We start from the raw sequence: 22,029 nt of genomic DNA on the forward strand, positions 1-22,029 counted from the left end.
GATGCGGCGCCGGTCAGGCTAAATCCCTTCCGACTGAGTCCCGTGGAGAAGGAACATGTTCAGTCGGCTGTTAACGATATGCTAGAAGCCGATATTATTTCACCCTCCTCTAGCCCGTGGGGAGCGCCTATTGTGCTGGTTAAGAAGCAGGACGGGTCCCTGCGATTCTGCGTTGATTTCCGTCGCCTGAATAAGATCTCTGTGGCTGACGCGTATCCGCTCCCCAGGATGGATGAGTCCCTCGATGCATTGTCTGGTGCGCGATATTTTTCGACTCTTGATTTGTTATCGGGGTTTTGGCAGTTGCCGCTCGACGAAGAGTCGAAACCTAAGACAGCATTTCGGACTCCAGGGGGGCTGTTCCAGTTTAACCGGTTACCCATGGGACTTCACTCCTCTCCAGCGACGTTTCAGCGACTTATGGAGCTGGTTTTGTCGGGCTTGCAGTGGGATACATGCTTGATTTATATGGACGATGTCATTGTTTTCAGTAAAACGTTTGAGGAACACCTCCGGCGATTGAGAGGGGTGTTCTTGCGAATGCGATCGGCTAAGTTGAAATTTAAACCGGCCAAATGTCACCTCCTTCGTAGGTCCGTTAGATACTTGGGTCACATTGTCGATTCTTCGGGGATCTCCACCGATCCCGCGAAGACGGATTGTGTCGGTTCATGGCCGACACCTACGTCCGTTTCCGACGTGTGTAGTTTCATCGGGTTTGCTTCTTATTATCGGCGGTTCGTTGAGCACTTCGCCACTATTGCAAAACCCTTGCACGCTCTAACGGCGAAAGGAGTGAAGTTCAAATGGGGACCGGAGGAGGAGGCCGCGTTTCGCTCCCTCCGGGACGCCTTGGTGGGTGCCCCACCCTTGTGTTATCCCGATTTTGCCAGTCCCTTTTTGCTGGACACGGATGCTAGCAACACGGGCATTGGGGGGGTGCTATCCCAAGTCGTTGGGGGGGTCGAAAGAGTTGTCGCCTACGGTAGTAGGGTGTTGTCTCCGGCGGAGCAGCGCTACTGTGTCACCCGTCGCGAGCTGCTTGCCATTGTTTTTTTTGTGCAGCAGTTTAGGCCATATCTGTATGGTCGTCACTTTACAGTCCGAACGGACCACGCGGCGCTACAGTATTCATTGAGGGTCGCCCAGCCCTCGGGCCAGTTGTCGCGTTGGTTGGAAGTCCTCCAGGACTATCAGTTTACGACTACGTACCGTAAGGGGTTGCGACACACGAATGCCGATTGCTTGTCGCGGTTGTTGCCTTGTGATGAATGCGCGTGTTTGTCGGGATCGGCGCGCTGTAAACCGACGCTTGCGGGGGAGATGGGGGCACTGGCTGCGACAGCGGGCGCACCGAGTGGGGATGATTCCACTGCCTCTCAGGGTCGGGACTCGCTGCTCTCGCTGTCGCTCAGCGAATGGGGCCGCCTCCAGATGGCGGACAGCTCGCTGCTAGCATTGCGCCGCAAGGTTGGGGGTCCCGAGGGGGACCAGGAGCGTACCGGCTCCTATGTACTTGAGCGGGGCGTGTTATTGAAATGGGACAGTTTGTCCCGGCGGAACGCACTCGTGGTGCCTTCCGCTGTGAGGGGGAGGGTTGTCTTGGCGGCACACGAACGCCTCTTGCACTTGGGAGTTAACAAGACGCTTGCCCTGCTTCAGCGTGACTATTACTGGCCGGGAATGGGAAGTGATGTGGTGCATATTCTGAAGGGGTGCGTTGAGTGCGCCAGGCGTAAACCACCGGCCGTGGCAGCTAATCCACCGCTGCAATCTATTCAGGTCTCGCGTACCAACGAGCTCGTTGCACTCGATATTTTGGGGCCCTTCCCAGTCACGCCGAGAGGGAATAAATATTTGTTAGTGGGGGTCGAATACTTTACCCGATGGCCTATGGCGTGGCCTCTCGCTAACCAGTCGGCAGCGGCTGTGACGGATGCCTTCGTCCAGGGCTATGTCCTGGACAAGGGGGCTCCCGAACGCCTGCTGACCGACCAAGGTAAAAATTTTTCGAGTAAATTGTTGCAAGAGGTGTGCGATCTGTTGGGTACCAAGAAGGTGCGTACCTCCCCGTACCACCCGCAGACTGACGGGATGGTGGAGAGACTCCACAAAACCTTGACTTCCATGCTGTGCCAGCAGGTGTGCGAGGCACATGTAGATTGGGACCTGCAGGTCCCGGGAGTCCTTGCCGCGTATAGAATGGCCCCCCATGCAGCTACGGGGTTTTCCCCATTCTATTTGATGTACGGTCGGGAAGCTGACCCGCCAATAGAAACGCAACTTGGCCTGTCCGCTCCACGAACTAATTCTAATTTGGCAGAACATATTAAGTTTAATATTCATAAGCTGACAGAGGCGAGGGAGGCCGCACGGCTTAATTCGCGGGCTCGCCAAATTGCTAATGAACGGTTGCGGGCACGGAAGGTGTCCATGCATGAATGGAAACCAGGTGACAGGGCCTGGCTGCATTGCCCTCAGGCACCCTTGGCTACGTCGCCTAAATTGTTGAGACCGTGGAGGGGACCCGTGGAGGTCGTGCGCGTTGCACGGCCCCAGTGCGTTCAGATAAAGTGGGGAAAGCGCCGGTGGTACGTTCACCCCTCCCGACTGAAACCGTTCTCGCCTCCATATGGCCTCCCCTTGTGTCGTGATGGCCGGGCGTGTGACGTGACCGGCGACCCAGAGGGGGAAATGTCTCTGCCTGATCCACACGTATTGTCGCCTGATCTGCTCCCAGGTGTCTCGGAACTGACAGCTGCCGATCACCGGCGGCCGGATCTCCGCGGCGGGGCCGGCCCTTTCAGGCCCGTTCCGCGCCGTCTGGAGCGGCCGGAACCGCCGGACGGTCGTCAGTGTCCCGCCCCATACGATGGACCAGCCAGACGGACTCGCGCCAGGTCGTGCTACTTTGCATGACCTGCCTCGTGAGGAGTCGGGGCAGCTGGAGCGCCTCGTCACTGCGTGTAGTCGCAGGGACGTGGGGCGCGTTCGTTTCGTATTTGCTCGTATCGTGTTATTGTTGACTTTTCGCGTTCATTGTCAATCTGTACATAGTTATTCTTGTTGTTGTTGTTGTTGTGTTATGTTACGGGGCACACTCGGGGGGTTATGGGGTTTTTTTTTTTGTTGGTTGTCGTTTTATCGTCGTGGTTGGTTGTTGTTAGCAGCCGGGCCGGCTGCGAGCTATGTGGGAGGGGGTGATGTAGTGGTGATACGCGCTGGGTGTATATGTCGTGTGCCAGCGCGTATGTACGGGTGTGTGTGTGGTGACGCGCGCTGACGGGGAGGAGCAGGCGTCAGTGCGCGGGTGGGGGTAGTGCTGCTGATTGGCTGTGTGCCGGTGACGCGCCCAGAGGGAGTGATCGGGTAGCAGCGCGGTGTGATTGGTCGGAGAGTGGAAACACGCGCTGAGCGGAACCGGATCGTGGGGATAGCGCGTGGGGATTGGGTAACGGAGGAGCGGTGCCGACGTTGAGGTCCGCATCCGCTCCGTCTCCCGGGAAGAAGGGGTATATAAGGTGATGCACAGAGGAGCAAGGGGCAGAAGTGGAACCATCTAAGAATGAAGACGAAGGTGTAGAGATAGAGCCCGGAGAGGAGAGAAATGGAGAGTAGAAGAGAGTAAGGTATAGTGTGTAGCCAGCGAGATAGAAAGGTCTACACGAGCTGAGTAATGTATAGTGTGTAGCCAGCGAGATAGAAAGGTCTACACGAGCTGAGTAATGTATAGTGTGTAGCCAGCGAGATAGAAAGGTCTACACGAGCTGAGTAATGTATAGTGTGTAGCCAGCGAGATAGAAAGGTCTACACGAGCTGAGTAATGTATAGTGTGTAGCCAGCGAGATAGAAAGGTCTACACGAGCTGAGTAATGTATAGTGTGTAGCCAGCGAGATAGAACGGTCTGCACGAGCCGAGTATGCATACGGTGTAGCCAGCGAGAGAGAACGGTCTGCACGAGCCGAGTATGCATACGGTGTAGCCAGCGAGAGAGAACGGTCTGCACGAGCCGAGTATGCATACGGTGTAGCCAGCGAGAGAGAACGGTCTGCACGAGCCGAGTATGCATACGGTGTAGCCAGCGAGAGAGAGGCAAAGTCTACACGAGGAGAGAGAGAAGAGTGTAGCAGAGGCGCAGAGTCTACACGAGGCGAGAGAAGAGTGTAGCCGAGGCGCGGAGTCTACACGAGGCACAGAGAGCCGGCAGCACAGAATCCTGAGTCAAGAGAAGTGCGGTGTGAAGAAGAGAGGCCACGCGTTGTATTGTTACAAGTCAAGATTTAATAAAAGAAGTGTGTTCCCGTCAAGGAGTTTCCTGCCGTCATTTTCCAATACTTCACTCCTATAGTGTGCGTAAATTGAGGATGTCACGTGCCACGCTGCGTTGAAATCCATACTCTGCCGGGCTGCGGCGTCCGCGTGCATGCGCCTCCCCCCATCTCTGTCTCTCTCTATCTCTCTGTCTCGCTCTCCCTCTCTGTGTCTCTGTCTCTCTGTCTCTGCAGCTGGGACTCCAGAAACAACTCGTGGATGGTGCCGGCGCGCCTCGCGCCCCTCGTTGTCAACCTGGACTTTCAGCGCTCGGGAAAGACCGTGTTCCGCTCAACCAACTTCGCCGGATACGTGGGGATGTTGACGGGAATGAGGCCTGTACGTACATCACTCGGGTTTTGTGATACGTAGGAGATGTTGACAGGAATGAGGCCTGTATGTACATCACTTGAGCTGTGTGATACGTGGAGATGTTGACGGGAATGAGGCATGTACGCACATCACTCGGGTTGTGTGATACGTGGGGATGTTGACGGGAATGAGGCCTGTACGTACATCACTTGAGCTGTGTGATATGTGGGGATGTTGACGGGAATGAGGCCTGTACGTACCTCCCTCGGGCTGTGCACACCGCAAACAGGAGAGGCATTTGCTTCAGCTCTGGCACGCTACGCAATGTTCCACTTCGAGAATCTCAGCCCTCGCTGAGAAAGGCCCAAGGTTATTGGCCCACCCCATCAGCTCGTATTTGTATTTTGGGTGCGAGTGAGACTGGGCGCCCGTGTGTTCGTGTGTCGCTGGGTGCATGTGTATTCGTGTGTGAGTGAGTGCGTATGTGTTCGTGTGTTAGAGCGTGTGACTGGGTGCGCGTGTGTTCGTGTGTATGTTCGTATGTGACTGGGTGTGTGTGTGTTCGTGAGCGCAGGCTGCCTTCACCCTCACAATGAACGAGCGCTTCAACATCGACGGAGGCTACATCGGTCAGTGGCGATGACGCGCTCCCTGCTTTGTGAAGGATCTGATAACTCGGTGTCACAGCTCTTATCCCCCGATGTGGCCGTGTCGATCACTCACCACGCTCACTCACCCATCCACTCACTCACACACCCCATCACTCACTGCACTGCAGGACACAACAACACACTCACTCACCCATCCACTCACTCACCACACTGCACATCACAACAACACATTCACCCATCCACTGACACACACTCACCCCATCACTCACCACACTGTAGGTCACAATGCTTCTCTTTCTGCTTCTTCCCTTGCATTGTTGCACTTTGTAATTCCCAAGCTCCTATAACGTCAATCAATGCAAGACACAAGTTCACTGTTGTTGTTGGACTCTAGATGTTTTGGCTCTTTGGGCGTGCGTTCAGGAACGTGTTTAATATGTATATTTATTGATAATAGATATAGATGTTTGAGTCAGATAACATGAGTAAAACTGGTTTCATAAAACCCACCTCCACCTGACAGTCAATTTATAAAGTTCCTCATGTGAACTATAGTATACATTTATGACCGCTTCAGCACCACCGGTGTTGTTGTTGGAGAGCGATCCACGGACAATCCACAATTGGGTGCGGACGTTTCGCTGGTGGTTACAGCCGGCATCATCAGACGGTTGCCTGAAATGTGACAACGTTATTAATTGGCTGTGTCGGGTGGAGGAGGGTGTTACGTGTTAAATGTATATTTCTATTGGATGCATACATGGAGAGTGGTGGCGTCGCGGTTAGTGCGCTGCGCTACAAATACGGCGACCCAAGTATGATTCCCACTCACGGCCAACACCAGTGGCAATTATCTCAACTGGTCCCTAGCCTCCCCTAGGTCTACTCAGCCTCAAATGAGTACCTGGTGCGGTGTGTAAACAACAACATGAGGGAAAAACAAATGCGGTCGGGCGTGGTGCTGGCCACCCACCCTTTCGTGTGCCGTGCCGGCCTTCATAGGTGCTCGCTAACAGCACTTGCCCCAAAAGTCTGCTCAGGCTATACAGGGGACCTTTGTATGTTCATATATATAGTGACAGGGCGCTTGTTTATATGTAGTGTATCTGCGAGTAATTGTGTTGGATGCGTGCGTGCATCGCTCGTATCGGTCTGGATTGCTACATAGGTACACGCTGGAATGCACAGGGTTGATGTTCACGCTGACCACGAAGGGCGCTCCCGTGCGGCTATTCACTCGTGTGTGTGCGTGCGCGTATGATGTGTGAGTGTGTGCGTGTGTGTGTGTGAATGTGTGCGCGTGTGTGTGCACGTATGTGTGTTTGTGTGTGTGCGTGCATGTGTGTGCGTGCATGTGTGTGCGTGTGTGTGTGCATCTGTGTGGATGTGAGCAGGCATTATTGAGTGGATCCTGGGGCAGAGGGACGGCCATTGGATGAGTTTCCTTACGAGATCAGTTCTGGAAAATGCAACCAGGTGAGGTTCAATTCACATCAGCCGTGATCAATCCACTGCTGGTGTGACGCAAGTTACCCTTCGACATTGCCGGTAGAGAGGACGGCATCAAAACTTTAGGCCTCAGCCTGTATATTTGGAGTTTGCTTGTCTCTCTCCCCGTGAACGCGTGGATTTGTCCTCCGGGTCCTCTGGTTTTTCGATCCATATTTAAAATCAACGTTACGTATTTAGAGTATTTGGCTGATATAAATTACCACACGATAAGCCACTTTGTTGAACTATAATTTGTCAAAGTCAAGTCGCTTTTGAAAAAAGAGCTATATGGCTCAGTGGGGCCTTACCTGGGTGATGCTGCTGGTGCATTGGCAATGTCGCACGCAAAGTACAATCATCAAAAAAACTCGACGCACTCGTCAACAACAATGTGACCATAAAAATAAAAGTGTCGGGCAATGACCCTCCTTCAACGGCATACGATAACATCACAGGCAACGTAGCAACACGTGTCTCAGCGTGTTGTTACGTTGCCATTGTTGAACATCGTCAAAACGGTCCTTCTCAGAAATTATTGCGCGACCGCGAATTAACAGACTTGAGTGCGCGACGCAGACGAATTGGCTTGATGCAGCGGTTCGTCACGTTCCTCGGTGGCCGCATGTAGCTGTTGCGGGCCTCCGCCGAATTTTGTCAGCGAGACAGTCGCTGACGATACACGACGCCGTACGCTGCCAGTTGAGTCGTGTGCGGAGGACGCGTTTGTCGCCAAGTTCCTGGGAGCTGGTACGCGAGCTGTGTTGTGTGTGCGGTCTGAACGTGAGCGAGTCGGTTTTAATTGCTATTGGTGGTCGTGCTCGTGGCCTCCCACGGCATCGTGATTCCGTCCGACGTGCCCTGGCTTGTCCTTTCCATGGAGAACGTTGCCCTACGCAGAGGGTGTCCGGTTTTTGCCCAAGAGAAGGGACTGCTTTTGTTTTTTGGACCATGGCCCACATTGCAGGAGCCTCGAGGGCATCACTATGTTTTATATAAATAAATTGTATTAATTCTTATTCTTGAACCCAAAGAACAGGAGTCACAGACGGGAATAAATTTCTGCGCGTGCACAACGTACTCACTGCAGCCGCAACCTCTTGAGTAATTCTTCACCCCAAAGGACGACAGATTTTTTTTTTCCCTACAGTGGATCAGCGTCTTGAGGTCCCGTCCAATCCTGGGTTTGGCAAATCCACAGGGACCACATCGCCTCGTATAGTCGCCGCTCGCTTAGCGACGGGTGTTTGCGCACCTGGAAGATAGGACTTATATTTTAAGCGAGGCGATGTTAAGCGGAAAACCTCCTGCAAGAAACGATGTGAATAATGTGGAGGTTATGTCACTGGGAGATTTCCTATCAAGCTTAAGAACATAGCAGACTTTCTTAACGTGCATATTTAATAGAAAAACGAGTAATAACATCATGGATTAACTAGCTGTCTTGAGAGAAAAAAGTTAGGTTAGGTTAACATTCACCAGTGATGGTCGTGGAGCTTGCGAGAGGTGGAGTGAGGTGTTGGAGCCACAGCGACACGTCCAGTGATGGTTGCACAGCTTTAGTCTTCTTTTCCAGGTCGAGTTTCTCGTAGCATCACAAAGTATCAGTTGCTTTCCTGCACACTTGAGCACTACGCTCCCTACTTGCGTCACTCTCAATAAAAATGCCCACGCCTCGTTGGAGGTTCGGCAGCTCCGGGAGCTGTGGTGACACCCTAACTCGGCACCCTCGGCCTTAAATGTCGGTGTCTTTCCCGGATCACCAGTCAACAGAGAGGAATGTGGCGCTGATTTTGATCTTCAATCCACACCAATAACAGGCATGTCACACCTGCTGAAAAGCGGCGTAATAATTATAATTCGGTTTGCAATGTGATCACCTTCCTACACGTCGTGGCGCTTATAGCAGTAGAATCACTTCTCGGGTCATTTAGCACTCCTGTTGAAAACAGGGTGGGTGAGCGGGTGGCCAGCACCAAAGACAAAGATCCCTGTGTAGTCTTTAGCAGACTGTTGGGGCAAGTGCTGTTAGTGAGTAGCACCTGTGAAGGCCGGCACAGCACACGAGGAGGTGGGTGGCCAGCACCACGCACACTCGACCGCCTTTGTCTCCCAAGTGGCGACGTTTAATACACACCGCGCCAGGTATTCATTTGGGGCTGAGTCGACCTAGAGGAGGTCCAGGACCCAGGTTCAGATAATTGCTGTCACTGGTTGTGGCAGAAATTATATCATTCACTGTGTCGGGTGGAGGAGGGTGTATGGCGCATTTCACTTTATGTGACCTGACCCGCGTAATCCATTCTGAATCGCCAATATTGCCACGTTTTATGTATTCATTTATTCGAGGGCGTGTAAGCCGTATCGATTCCGAGGTCCACAGCCTGTTGTGGGTAACGGGAGGCGGCATGACCCACATTTGACTTTCATGGTGACGGAGGTTCCCTGGGGTGGCCACGGTGCCCTGACCATGCGTGCGCTGCGCCCTGTTGGAGCTTTGCCATGACGTTGGTGTTGTGCCCGACCCCCACGCCAAGTCGTCTCAACGAGCCCGCTGTGGAACGCGCAGATAACCGACGGTAAAACGTGTCCTCTAGGTTTCCTGAGCGGCGTGTTCACAGCGCCTCACCTCGCTGCCAGTAATGCCTCCCAGATAAGAGCTGGGTTATTGGGTTTTTTGTTCCCTCGTTTAACAGATCACAGTGAGGTGATGTATTTTTCATCCCTTATCTACTGCGAGTTTAATCACACGTTAGAAAGCTTCGTTTCGACAGCTTAGCCCTGCTTTTTTGTCCTTTTGCGTATCTGCTGCGAGGGGCATCTTCTGTACATTGTGCATCAGAACACTCGCCGTGGTTTTGTATGTACATTGTTTTTATTACGGTGGAATTCGTGGAACGTGTAATTTAATCGCAGTTGTCTTCGGTCGCTTCCTCGCTTCAATATCATCGAACGGCGGCAACAAAGGCGTTCATCGGCTGACAACCTGTGCCCATTCGCCGATTGGCTATCGAAGCTAGATATCGAAATTTAACTTTCCGTGTTCTGTCGTGCATGTCGCCAAGCGGAGGCGAGCATGCGTGACACGTCACTGCCTTTCCCAGCTACGACGAGGCTCTGAAGATGCTCACGGACACGCCCATGCTGGCACCCGCGTACTTCATCCTGGGTGGCGCCGCCTCCGGGGAGGGCTGCGTGATCACGCGCGCCCGCAAGACCACGCTCGACGTGTGGAAGTGCGTACATGCGCACACATGCGCACACGCGCGCACGTGTGCACGCATGTACACCGGCACATCACCCCCGCTCAAACACGCAGCAAAACCACTCCGTGCCAAATGTCGTGCTGTGGATTAAGTTGAGATGCAATTTGCATTAGCGTCGCTATATTAAATAATATTATTATTGTTAAAATTATTATTAACTTGCCTCTGCTCTGGGAATGGGAATTTTTCACCATTGGCTTCGAGCTGGATTGGTGCCTCCCTATTGTTTGTGTAATGACTCTCGGACACTTCTTGTCTTTCTTTATTTAGTAGGGCGCAGATAACGTACTCTCATATCCTACAACACTTAGCTATGACTAGCATACACGACTGGGCTAGAATAACAACAGATACTTGGGCCAGGATAACAACAGATACTTGGGCTAGGACAGCACCCAAGCAACGCCTGCATGAAGACAGCGACGACACGGAGATAGCGATGGCCCGAAGACGATGGCCCGAAGACGATGGCCCGAAGACGATGGCGGCGTAGAACCAGTCCATCCCGATAGAACCAGTCCATCCCGATAGAACCAGTCCATCCCGATAGAACCAGTCCATCCCGATAGAACCAGTCCATCCCGATAGAACCAGTCCATCCCGATAGAACCAGTCCATCCCGATAGAACCAGTCCATCCCGATAGAACCAGTCCATCCCGATAGAACCAGTCCATCCCGATTCCAGGGCAGCCCCGAGCTCTCTCAGCCTCCGCTTTCTATTCCCCCCCCCCCCCGCGTGTGGCCTCGCCCTGCCCCGGCCACGCTCACGCCCTCGTTCCCGAACTGGCCCAGCCAAACCCGAACATCCACCCATGGTTCCCTCCTATAATTACCCCTCGTGACCACCTGGCCACGCACGCCAATCCCGAAAATTGAGCAGGGAGACGCTGTGAGGTGGCTTGAGCAGGGAGACGCTGTTGGCGTGGCTTGAGCAGGGAGACGCTGTGACGTGGCTTGAGCAGGGAGACGCTGTGACGTGGCTTGAGCAGGGAGACGCTGTGACGTGGCTTGAGCAGGGAGACGTTGTGACGTGGCTTGAGCAGGGAGACGCTGTGACGTGGCTTGAGCAAGGAGACGCTGTGACGTGGCTTGAGCAGGGAGACGCTGTGACGTGGCTTGAGCAGGGAGACGCTGTGACGTGGCTTGAGCAGGGAGACGCTGTGACGTGGCTTGAGCAGGGAGACGCTGTGACGTGGCTTGAGCAGGGAGACGTTGTGACGTGGCTTGAGCAGGGAGACGCTGTGACGTGGCTTGAGCAGGGAGACGTTGTGACGTGGTTTGAGCAGGGAGACGCTGTGACGTGGCTTGAGCAGGGAGACGCTGTGACGTGGCTTGAGCAGGGAGACGCTGTGACGTGGCTTGAGCAGGGAGATGTGACGTGGCTTGAGCAGGGAGACGTGGCTTGAGCAGGGAGACGTTGTGACGTGGCTTGAGCAGGGAGATGTTGTGACGTGGCTTGAGCAGGGAGACGCTGTGACGTGGCTTGAGCAGGGAGACGCTGTGACGTGGCTTGAGCAGGGAGAAGCTGTTGGCGTGGCTTGAGCAGGGAGACGCTGTGACGTGGCTTGAGCAGGGAGACGCTGTGACGTGGCTTGAGCAGGGAGACGTTGTGACGTGGCTTGAGCAGGGAGACGTTGTGACGTCGCTTGAGCAGGGAGACGCTGTTGGCGTGGCTTGAGCAGGGAGACGCTGTGACGTGGCTTGAGCAGGGAGACGTTGTGACGTGGCTTGAGCAGGGAGACGCTGTGACGTGGCTATGCGAGGCTGTGACGTGGCTATGAGACGCTGTGACGTGGCTATGAGACGCTGTGACGTGGCTTGAGCAGGGAGACGCTGTTGGCGTGGCTTGAGCAGGGAGACGCTGTGACGTGGCTTGAGCAGGGAGACGTTGGGACGTGGCTTGAGCAGGGAGACGCTGTGACGTGGCTTGAGCAGGGAGACGCTGTGGCGTGGCTTGAGCAGGGAGACGCTGTTGGCGTGGCTTGAGCAGGGAGACGTTGTGACGTGGCTTGAGCAGGGAGACGCTGTGACGTGGCTTGAGCAGGGAGACGTTGTGACGTGGCTTGAGCAGGGAGACGCTGTGGCGTGGCTTGAGCAGGGAGACGCTGTGACGTGGCTTGAGCAGGGAGACGCTGTGACGTAGCTTGAGCAGGGAGACGCTGTGACGTGGCTATGAGAGGCTGTGATGTGGCTATGCGAGGCTGTGACGTGGCTATGAGACGCTGTGACGTGGCTATGAGACGCTGTGACGTGGCTATGAGACGCAGTATACGCACACTAGAGACACAACACAGCACGCCGTGTCGTGAGATGCCTGCTGACGCGTGTGTACAGTAACACTGCACAGGAATGATTCAGTTAAGCTTAAGTTGTTCGGTAAGTAGAGAGTCATTAAAATGTAAATAAGGCCTTTAGACTTGTGTGGGCCCCCGCTGTTAACTCAGGTTAGATTGGGTGTATCTGTGTGGGCGTGTGTGTGCAACATATACATTGAAACCATGGTAAATTCTGCACGATGAGCAGCGTGTTTTATGTATTTCCCGTTGCAAGGTGGGTATAAAACTGAAGTAAAAACTAAACTATGTTTTATTCACCAGGTCAGGCCCACTGATCTATATAGCTCTTTTTCAGAAGTGACTTGGCCACAAATTATAGCTCAGCGAAGTGTCTTATCACGTGGAAATATATAGCAGCCAAATACTCTCAACGCACGTCGATTCTAAATGTGGAGGGACCTGGAGTACCCAGAGAAAAATCCATGCGACCATGGGGAGAACGTGCACACTCCAAATATACAGCAGGCGTCAGGGTTGGGATCGAACCCACTACGTCCTGTGTATACCAGGCGAGGTAGGAAACATCGTGCCACCGTAGCGCCCTCAATTATACAGCCGTCTTGACGGCCGTATCGACGCAGCGGTGGGGACACCACCGTGTGGAGGCTGTTGGTGCACTCGGAGGCTAACGGTGACCGTGGTCGTTGTTGTACCGCGTATGTCTCTGCTGTGCAGGATGGACCCCGCGCATGGCCTGTGGTACGTCTTGGAAACCAACTATGACCACTGGAGGCCTCCGTTCTTCCTGGACGACCGCAGGACGCCCGCCATGCTCTGCATGAACCGGACCACGCAGGCCGTACGTAAAATCCCATGTACACGACGCGCAGCCGAGCCTGCGCTCTGCCACGGGCGTGCGCGCACAGATGCACACCCGCTTCGTGTTGCGCTTCACACGCACGCGCGTAGCCGACGTGCATACGTAACCGGAGCGAATGCCGTGTAAGTGAAGCACAGTGGGAAGAGATGTTAACACAGATAAGCAGGACGCAGTCAAACGCATCGCTGCCGCTGCACGGGCAAATTGGTTGGCCTGGATGTGTTTAAATCGCTGTCCCACAAGGAGTGGTCGGCTATTGCGTCAACATGCAGAAGTGTGGCTACTCAGGCAGCCCATCCATTCGCCCACCAACTCTCTCACTCTTTCACTCACTCACCCGTTCTCCCGCTCACCCACCCACCCTTCGCTCATTCACTCACCCACTGACTCGCTCACTAATTCACTCACCCGTTTGCTTACTCACCCACCCACTCAATCACTCGTTCAATCACCCACCCATTCACTCATCCACTCACCCACTCAGTCGCTCACTCATTAACTCACTCACCCGTTCGCTCACCCACCCACCATGTGTGTCATGGTTTATCCACCGCTGGCCATATCAACACGAGCCTGATGCTGGACAAATGTACACGACTGTGGAGGCAGCACGCGAGAAGAAGACTTAGAACAAGAGATGAATACAATCACGAGGGCTGCTGACGGTTATTAGGAACACATGACAAAGAGTCGGCTACCTCCAAGATCAAAGCAGGAGCCTGACATAGAGCACAGATTCGAGGATGTTTATTCGAAGGTGGGGGCGGGGAGAGGAATGGCTTTTGACCTCCCCTGAAAGATGACGTGAATCTCCAGAGGTTTTGTTCGCTTGTTAAATAAACACGTCAAGGGGGCTGATGAGAGAGGGGCAGAAATGGCAGTGGTGGTGTTGTGAGAGTTGAGAAGAAGCCCCATTGTGGGTGGATGGGAGACGTGGCATTGCAGTCGTGGCATCTCCAGTGTCTCAATCGGGGCCACCCTGTTGTGTTTTAGCGTCGAGCCGTCCAGTAGCTTCCGAGGCAGAACCACCACTCAAAAGCCTCTCCACACGAGTGTGAGGCCACGAGTGCTCCCACTGAGGCCACCCTGCTACCCGCCAGCTGTTTATTGGCAAGGGCCCCCTCCGTTAGGCACGGGTTCCAGACTGATGCAAACTCATGCCCAGGTCACTCCTGCCCAAGAGACTACTATAGTAGTAATACCTCGATATACAGAAAGTGTATGCATTCGTGGAGCTTAGACGCAATGCCCCTGAATTATTACGGCTGCTCGTGTTCACCCAGGTCGGCCCCACTGAGTCTCAAGACTCCGTTTCAGGAGGTAATTCCTGAGGCAAGTTTTCACAGTAAGGGGGGCGATGTTGTTGCTTTGTGTGTAATACCAACTGCGTAATTTTCAGGTAAAAGTTGCAGCATTGGGGATGTGGTCTGGCCAATACCGGTCACATTGTTTGTGTGTGCGGGATTAGCTGGGGAGTGGTAGTTTAGGTTAGCGCTACGCTGCACTACGAACCTGGCGCCCCGAGTTCAATTCCCGCTCACGGTCAACACCAGTGACGATTATCTGAGCTGGTCCTGGGCCTCCCCTTGTCGACTCAACCTCAAATGATTACTTGATGCGGTGTTTAAACATTGCCACTTGGGAGACAAAGGTTAGCTGGGCATGGAGTTGGCCACCCACCCCCTCGTGTGCCATACTGGCCTTCACAGCTGCTCGCTAACAGCACTTGCCGTGATAGTCTGTTAAAGGCTACAGGGGGATCTTTGTCTTTTGGGTTTAGATATGGGAGGAAACTGGAGAGACTTAAAAGGCCACTGGGTGAAACTCAATCAGGACTAAACAGAATATTTGCTGGGTTTTGGCAGCAGTGTAAACCTGTTGACCTGAGGCTCAAGGCAGCATCTTTAACTGTCAATGGAATGGTACCCCGACTAGTAATTGGGACGTCTTGGTGATACCCTTACTGGACATCTGTGAATAAAAGAGCTTGATAGCTCATCGGATTCCTCCTCCTGCAGTGTAAATAAAGATTCTGATTCTGAATTAACTGTCGTTTCTGCCCCGGGTAAAGAAAGTAGTAGAAACCGATTGGTTTCTACTTACGGACAATCAATCAAAACAATTAGAACCATTCCTCTCTGACAGAGATTGAGCTGTGGTCCTGAATGCCGCCCCTTGTAAGACCTCGTCTCGACTATGGCAATGGTTGTGTACGCGAGTCTTCCATTCAGAAAGAAACTAAAAACCCTTCTTGTTTCCTGTGATATGTTACATAAATTAGAGATGTGTATAGTAGTGTCGTGTATAGTGTAGTGTATAGTGGAGTAGTGTATAGTGTTAATAGTGTATAGCGTAGTAGTGTATAGGAGTGTGGCGTAGTGTGTAATAGTGTATAGTGTATAATAGTGTCTAGTGTAGTCGTGTATAGTGCATAGTATTGTACAGTGTAGTAGTGTATAGCGTAGTAGTGTATAGTGTAGTAGTGTATAGCGTAGTAGTGTATGGCGCATTAGTGTATAGTGTAGTAGTGTATAGCGTAGTGTATAGCGTAGTAGTGTATAGTAGTGTAGAGCGTAGTAGTGTATGGCGTATTAGTGTATAGTGTAGTAGTGTATAGTGTAGTAGTGTAAAGTGTAGTAGTGTATGGCGTATTAGTGTATAGCGTAATAGTGTATAGCGTAGTAGTGTATAGTAGTGTAGAGCGTATTAGTGTGTAGTGTATAGCGTAGTAGTGTATAGCGTAGTAGTGTATAGTGTAGTAGTGTATAGCGTAGTAGTGTATAGTGTAGTGTATAGTTTAGTAGTGCATAGTGTAGTAGTGTATAGCGTAGTAGTGTATGGCGTATTAGTGTATAGCGTAGTAGTGTAGTAGTGCATAGTGTAGTGTAAAGTGTAGTAGTGTAAAGCATAGTAGTGTATAGCGTAGTAGTTTATGGTGTAATGTATAGTGTAGTCGTGCTAGAGTCTGTCGCCAGGGAAAGGGAGGTGTGGACCGCCACTATTCAACACGCTGCCGCCAGCGTGACCCTCGCCGGGACAAGCGGAGTGAGAAAAGAACGAAAATTTTACTCTACGGCACTCTGTTTGAACTGCTGCGCCTTCTAAAAACTTAATTAATAAAAAAAATACATTTCCCTTGAAGGGGCATCAATGTATTTCTGAAGAATCCCAAGAGTGATGTTTACCTTTTGAGAAAACGTTTATTGGTCTCAACTGCTCCTGACTGCAATAAAAACACAACAGGCCAGGATCATTTTGTAGCTCAGCACGAATGAATGCAATACTCTTCAAATAAATCAAGAGGAAAGCAAATTGTTCTTAATTCTACTTTTACTGCATTGTAGTGACTTGTAGAACAAGATGACAAGCATGCTAGGGACATGAGGGGAGAGTAGCGGCCTGCGTGCTTGCCTCCTCGGGGCAGTGCCGTAGAGGTAGCTGTGGAGAGAGCATATCTCTGTAGGGAGAGAGAGTGTCTCTGTAGAGAGAGAGTGTGTCTCTGTAGGGAGAGAGCGTGTCTATGTCTCCATGGTGATAATGTGTATCTCTTATTTTTATTCAACAGAATGTCACGCTGGAAACCATCTACGATGTCCTTTCAACCAAGCCTGTCCTCAACAAGGTGCATGTTTCTTTGTTCGTGCATTTGCTGTGGTTCAGCCAGCCCCTCTCGAATTGGCAGTCGCGTAGCCTCTGGCTTAGCCCACAGTTACATTGCAGTGGTGCAGCAAGAGCCAAGTCACGAGTGATTATAAAAAAATATTTTACCATTTCTGGCAATAAAACAGTTGTGTTAAGACGTTAAAACACCAAACGGAAACCTTTTGAAAGGAATCCTGTTTGCATTAACCACACGTACTTGTGGTGAACTCGCAAACAAAAACATTATCTGATACTATATGCATTGTTTTTTTAACAGAGACAGCTTTCTTTAGAGCCTAGTCTCAAAGTGTTAGACCAGAGAACGCCAAAAGGTGAACAACACAAATACAATGCACTATCATGGCATTTATAGCCCTGGGTGAGCAAAAGGTTTATATTTGGTGTTTTAAAATCTTAACACAACTGTTTTATTACCATAAAGGGTAAAATCTATTGTTATATTTTGATACTGGCAAGGAAGATCCCATATCACGAGTGATTATTGAGGCATTGATGCTCATCTCATGTTCACAACCATACAGAGCTGATGCTGGAAATTCGACATTCCTGCTCATGTCTAACATGAGTGATGATGATTATCTGAACCAGTCCTGGGCCTCCCCTAGGTCGATGTAGCCTGAAATTGGTACCCGTGCGGTGTGTAACATCAGCACTGGGGAGACAAAGGCGGCCGGGCGTGGTTCTGGGAGGCATGCGGCCAGGCGTGGTGTTAGCCACTCACCCCCTCGCTTGCCCTGCCAGCCTTCATAGGTGCTTGCTAACAGCACTTGCCCCAACATTCTGTTAAGGCTGCACAGGGGATCTTTGTCTTGTCTTGGTGTGGGCTTGTCAAAGCAGCGGTGGAAATGTGGAACTTGTTCTTCCTACAGCAGCCCTTCTTGACTGTCCTTTTCCTCTCCGCGGAGACTTCATAGCGTAGGAGCAGGAACCGTTGCGAAGCCTGCCGGGGGTTAGTGGTGGTGGTACACGTGTCTGGCGTTCTGAGCAGTGCCGGTGTGGCGTATCCCCCTGGCGTGTGTTCAGGCCACATCTGAGTTCCCTGGTGCGGTGTGTGAGAGAGAGAGCTCCTCTTTTGCGTGTCTGTGCGCACAGCTGACCACCTACACGGCGCTCATGGAAATCGGAACGGGCACCTACGAAGCTTACCTGAGGTCCTGCCCGGACCCGTGCATGCCCTGGTGATGACGACCCTTCGCCGTTACGTCCCCCCATGCGCGCTCGCCGGTGTGCGTCTCTTGATGGCAAACGCTTTTTTTTAATATAAACGGCAGCCCGTAAGAACAACGTGATTAGTGTGAGTTGCACACAGTGCTTTGGGAATTAAAACATGTGCACGCACATCTAATTCCATGGGCAAAAAAAATGCGGTTCGTGTTTCTGCGCTCACGTAACTCTCTAACGTCATCTTGCATTTGCAGCATTCTTGCCCTAACAAACAGGCGCACACCATGGCAGGCGACTTATTTGTGAGCGTGAAATATTTGTTGTACGAAGCCAAGCGTTGAGGTGCCGCAGTGGCGAGATGTTGCCTCCCTCACTTGGTGTACAGGAGGTCGTGGGTTCGATCCCAACCCTGACACCTGTTGCACATTTGCAGTTTGAATTTCCTCCCCGTGGTCGCGTGGATTTTTGTCTGGGTACTCCGGTTTTTTTCTCCACATTTAGAATCATCATGCGTTTAGAGTAATTTGGCTGCTATAAATTTCCACACGATGATAATACACTTTGTTGAGCTATCATTTGTGGCCAGGTCGCTTCTGAAAAAGAGCTCAGTGGTGCCTTACCTGGTAAAATAAAATGTTTAGTTTTTGTATTCAGTTATTAATGACAAATCGGTACCCCGAGTGGAGCATTTTCAACCATGTTCCACCTGGCTCATCCACTGACCCACTCGCTCACGTGGGCAATGCATTACTCAAGCCTGCACCTTTCTGCCTTGGCAAAACTCTAAACCTGAACCGCGTTGGATATCATTTGAGGTGCACACTGCGAGATTTACACTTTACATTCGGTTTCCAACGCTCCACATCAACCACGCCGCTGCATTGGCATATTCAGAGGATGCAACTTTACTTTAGAGAGCGACGTTTCTAATGGCTGCAAAGTACGAGTTTATTCCTGACGCAGAAGAGCCAAACTATCTTAATTCATTGGTACATTTCTGGGCATTATTGAAAAAAAAACGCACACACATTGACTTAATTCTAAATGTAAATTTTTTATATCCGCTCCGATAACTTTATAACCGTTTTTTTTTGCGAGCACAGCTGAGCTAGATGAGCTTGCTGCACTTGCTGAGAAATGCACGATGGGCATGGCGGGCGAGTGATTTGTAGCTTCTAAACGATGGGTTGGTTGCAGAGACATTTCAAGAGGGGGTGTGGTGTTGGGTGTCCTGACGCCTATGGAAAGTGGCTGGAAATAGTGAATGCTGTCAAATAAGTTGATTTTCCTTTCAATGTTTAATTGAGACTGAATTTTTGCATCGCCGGAGATTTTTTTTATTGAATCTTGGGCATGTGATGTTCCTATCACGTTTTTTACTCACACTTGAAAGTGTTCGTAAAACACTGGGGGCATTTATCCATTTGTGAGTGATGGCACAGTTACAGTTTATTTCCGGGATCCTATGATGACCGAGTGCGATGGTCGCGTTTTGGTTGAACGCAAACTTTCCTGAAATCGTGTGGTTTACCGTTGATTGATAAGCTGTTCGTTTCCCTGTCGACCTATAACTCTGTTTTCTGGTGTTGCCTTAGGACCAGTTTTATGCTTGTGCAAACGTGCAGCATTTAATGCACAGCAATTTCTTTTTGAGAATAACACGGAGAGAGGGAGTGGGGGGTGACTGTCAGCGATTGCTGATGCTGCTGGACATGGGGACTTGCCTCGGTGAGAGTAGATTTTTGCACATCTCTGGATGCAATGTTGTCGCTGTAACAAGTATTTTCACACCAGCAATACTGGAACACTGGGGAATAAAAAAAAAATCAATGTGCGAGCGTTTTCTCCTGTGCGTGTGTCGTCAATGCTGATTTCGTGTGACCAATGAAGAGCGAATGAACGTATTTGGCTGTACACCGGTATAAAAAAAAACTAATTCGTAATAATTACTTTTTTCCAGCAATTCACAACAACAGTCAGAAACTCTTGCGGGGTGGTGGTGCGTCAAAATCAGTTATCGGGATGTCGAAGCAGTCGGAAGACGAATGTTTACATCAGCGGCTGAACATGAAGAAGCTTCAGTCTGTTGCTATATAGCAGCACCCAGCCTGATGACGATTGGCTGCTCTGTGTCCCAAGGCAGATTTGACTCCTCGTGCTCTAGACTTGGCCAGACGATTCCTCGATTCAACAGACCCAAATCAATGGTTAATGTTGACCTTTTTTGTTATCAAGTCTCAATAGACTGAATAAACCTTAGAATCACATCAAACTTGGCTACACGGTCAATTAAAGACTGATAAAACAGATTTAGTGATTCAAATTTAGATTTTAGAGTTTTATGAGGACCGGTGTGTTGCACTGCACCGGTGTGCGGCCAATATATCCAAATAGAGATAAGTTGCCAATGAAACCGTGACTTAAAATGCCCTGCAAGGGTTCAACAAAGTTGCTGCCAATTCCCTGATTAAGAATTATTCGCCCATCGATGTCGTCGGACGCCTTTCATGAGTGAGGAGGACGAGGCGCATGGTTGTCTGCAATTCTAAACAGCTCTGCAGCGTCCTGACTGTCAATTTCACTGACATTACACCGTGACACTGTGACAGTGCAATGTACACCGCACAGGCTCAAATCCTGAAAACCTTTCTGGCAATATGCAAAGAACCGCCACGATGACAATACCACCAAAGTACGATGGGGCAAACATCAACCTGCTGCAGAAACCCATCATCAAGCGACCCCGACAATCCTCCAACCAGGATCCGACCTACCGATGACGACCTGGGTCCTCCTTGATCGGATCCGAACACTGCGTGGAAGATGTTTGGATACTTTCTCCATCAATGGACAATTAACAAGAGTTCAGTTTGTGACTGTTGTGGTGGTGCCACATCTCAGACCTGCGCAGTATCTCGTGAATGGCTGCCCCAATCGGATCATTCAATGGCCGATCTGATACAAATCCACGTGGCTACTCCTGAAGCCGACGGACGGGGATATCAAATCTCGACATCAATTTGTAATCTGTTGCAATCCCCAAAAATTGCATACGAGATAAGACTGTCAGTGACAGGCAAGCACACAGGAGAGTAAGTCAGAATTTTGGAAAGGCTATTCAGATTAACACCGAGCCGGTCTTGAAGCTGCGTGCGCGTTCGTGGGACGGCTTGTGATTTGAGTTCTCCGCAATGAGAATTTGCGCCACAGCAGCAACAGCCGTCGACAGAAATAAACGAGATGCTGCCACACGGCAAGGAGATAAAAAGTCCTCGTCGGTCTTGGTGTTCTCCACCATGGAGATTGGTCCCCGTACAGACCCAGCCAGAATTGTGGGTGAGTAGTAGATAACAAGCACGGTGGACAGTTGTGTACCTCCTGTGTACAAAGAACACGGCACAACATTATATAAACACAATAATAATCAGCCATAACGGAATTAATATAGCGTATTAACCAAGGCGTTTTACGAGGAATTAACAACGGTACAACAACAGCGTGTGTGAATGTAATGGTGGAGATGAGGTGAATGAAATAGATGAGAGGAAGCAATGGGGGCGAATCTGTGATGCGTGAATTCGGTGAAAGCAAAATTTTTATAGTGAATGATGAGGAATGGATTAAATCAACGGGGTGAATGAGTGACAGCCATGTAATGAGAATATGAAGAGGGAACAGTCACGGTGGCAGTGATTATGAGGGGGAGATTAAGGGGGGTCGTGGGGTGAGCTCGCGAACAATATAATAAGTGAGCTTTGAGTGAGGAGCGGAAACTTAGTGAGCCGGTGACGGCTTAATGGGGGGGGGGGGGGAGTTTGTTCCAGTGAAGTGGGGCAAGAAGAGCCTCGTGGAGAATATAAGTAGAAGCGAAATAGATGAGCAGACGATATACCCCAACGTAGTCCCTCCACATCAGCAACGTCTTCTGGTAGTGTCCATTTTACAGCAGTATTGGTTCAATTGCAAGCAAACTCAATGTGTGGCCATGTTTTAAAATTTAAGGCCACCAACTCATTGGAGTTGAGAAAATATGACCATCCCGACGGGCAGCCGTGA

The 22,029-nt window shown here is 51.0% G+C and overlaps 1 protein-coding gene across 1 annotated transcript in view; it reads left to right on the forward strand.

The window, feature by feature from the left end:
* The window catches only part of ASAH1 (N-acylsphingosine amidohydrolase 1), a 45,815-nt gene extending 26,000 nt beyond the window's left edge, over positions 1-19,815 (forward strand). The window contains exons 8-14 of the mRNA XM_078867952.1: positions 4,507-4,651; positions 5,199-5,253; positions 6,630-6,711; positions 9,828-9,959; positions 13,002-13,125; positions 16,712-16,768; positions 17,902-19,815. Of these exons, the coding sequence (XP_078724078.1) occupies positions 4,507-4,651; positions 5,199-5,253; positions 6,630-6,711; positions 9,828-9,959; positions 13,002-13,125; positions 16,712-16,768; positions 17,902-17,991 (685 nt within the window). The 3' untranslated portion in view covers positions 17,992-19,815. The remainder of the gene's footprint in view (positions 1-4,506; positions 4,652-5,198; positions 5,254-6,629; positions 6,712-9,827; positions 9,960-13,001; positions 13,126-16,711; positions 16,769-17,901) is intronic.
* Positions 19,816-22,029: the final 2,214 nt, after the last annotated feature.

The sequence above is a fragment of the Lampetra fluviatilis genome, chromosome 25, assembly GCF_964198595.1.
Source record: "Lampetra fluviatilis chromosome 25, kcLamFluv1.1, whole genome shotgun sequence".
Classification (NCBI taxonomy): Eukaryota; Metazoa; Chordata; class Hyperoartia; order Petromyzontiformes; family Petromyzontidae; genus Lampetra; species Lampetra fluviatilis.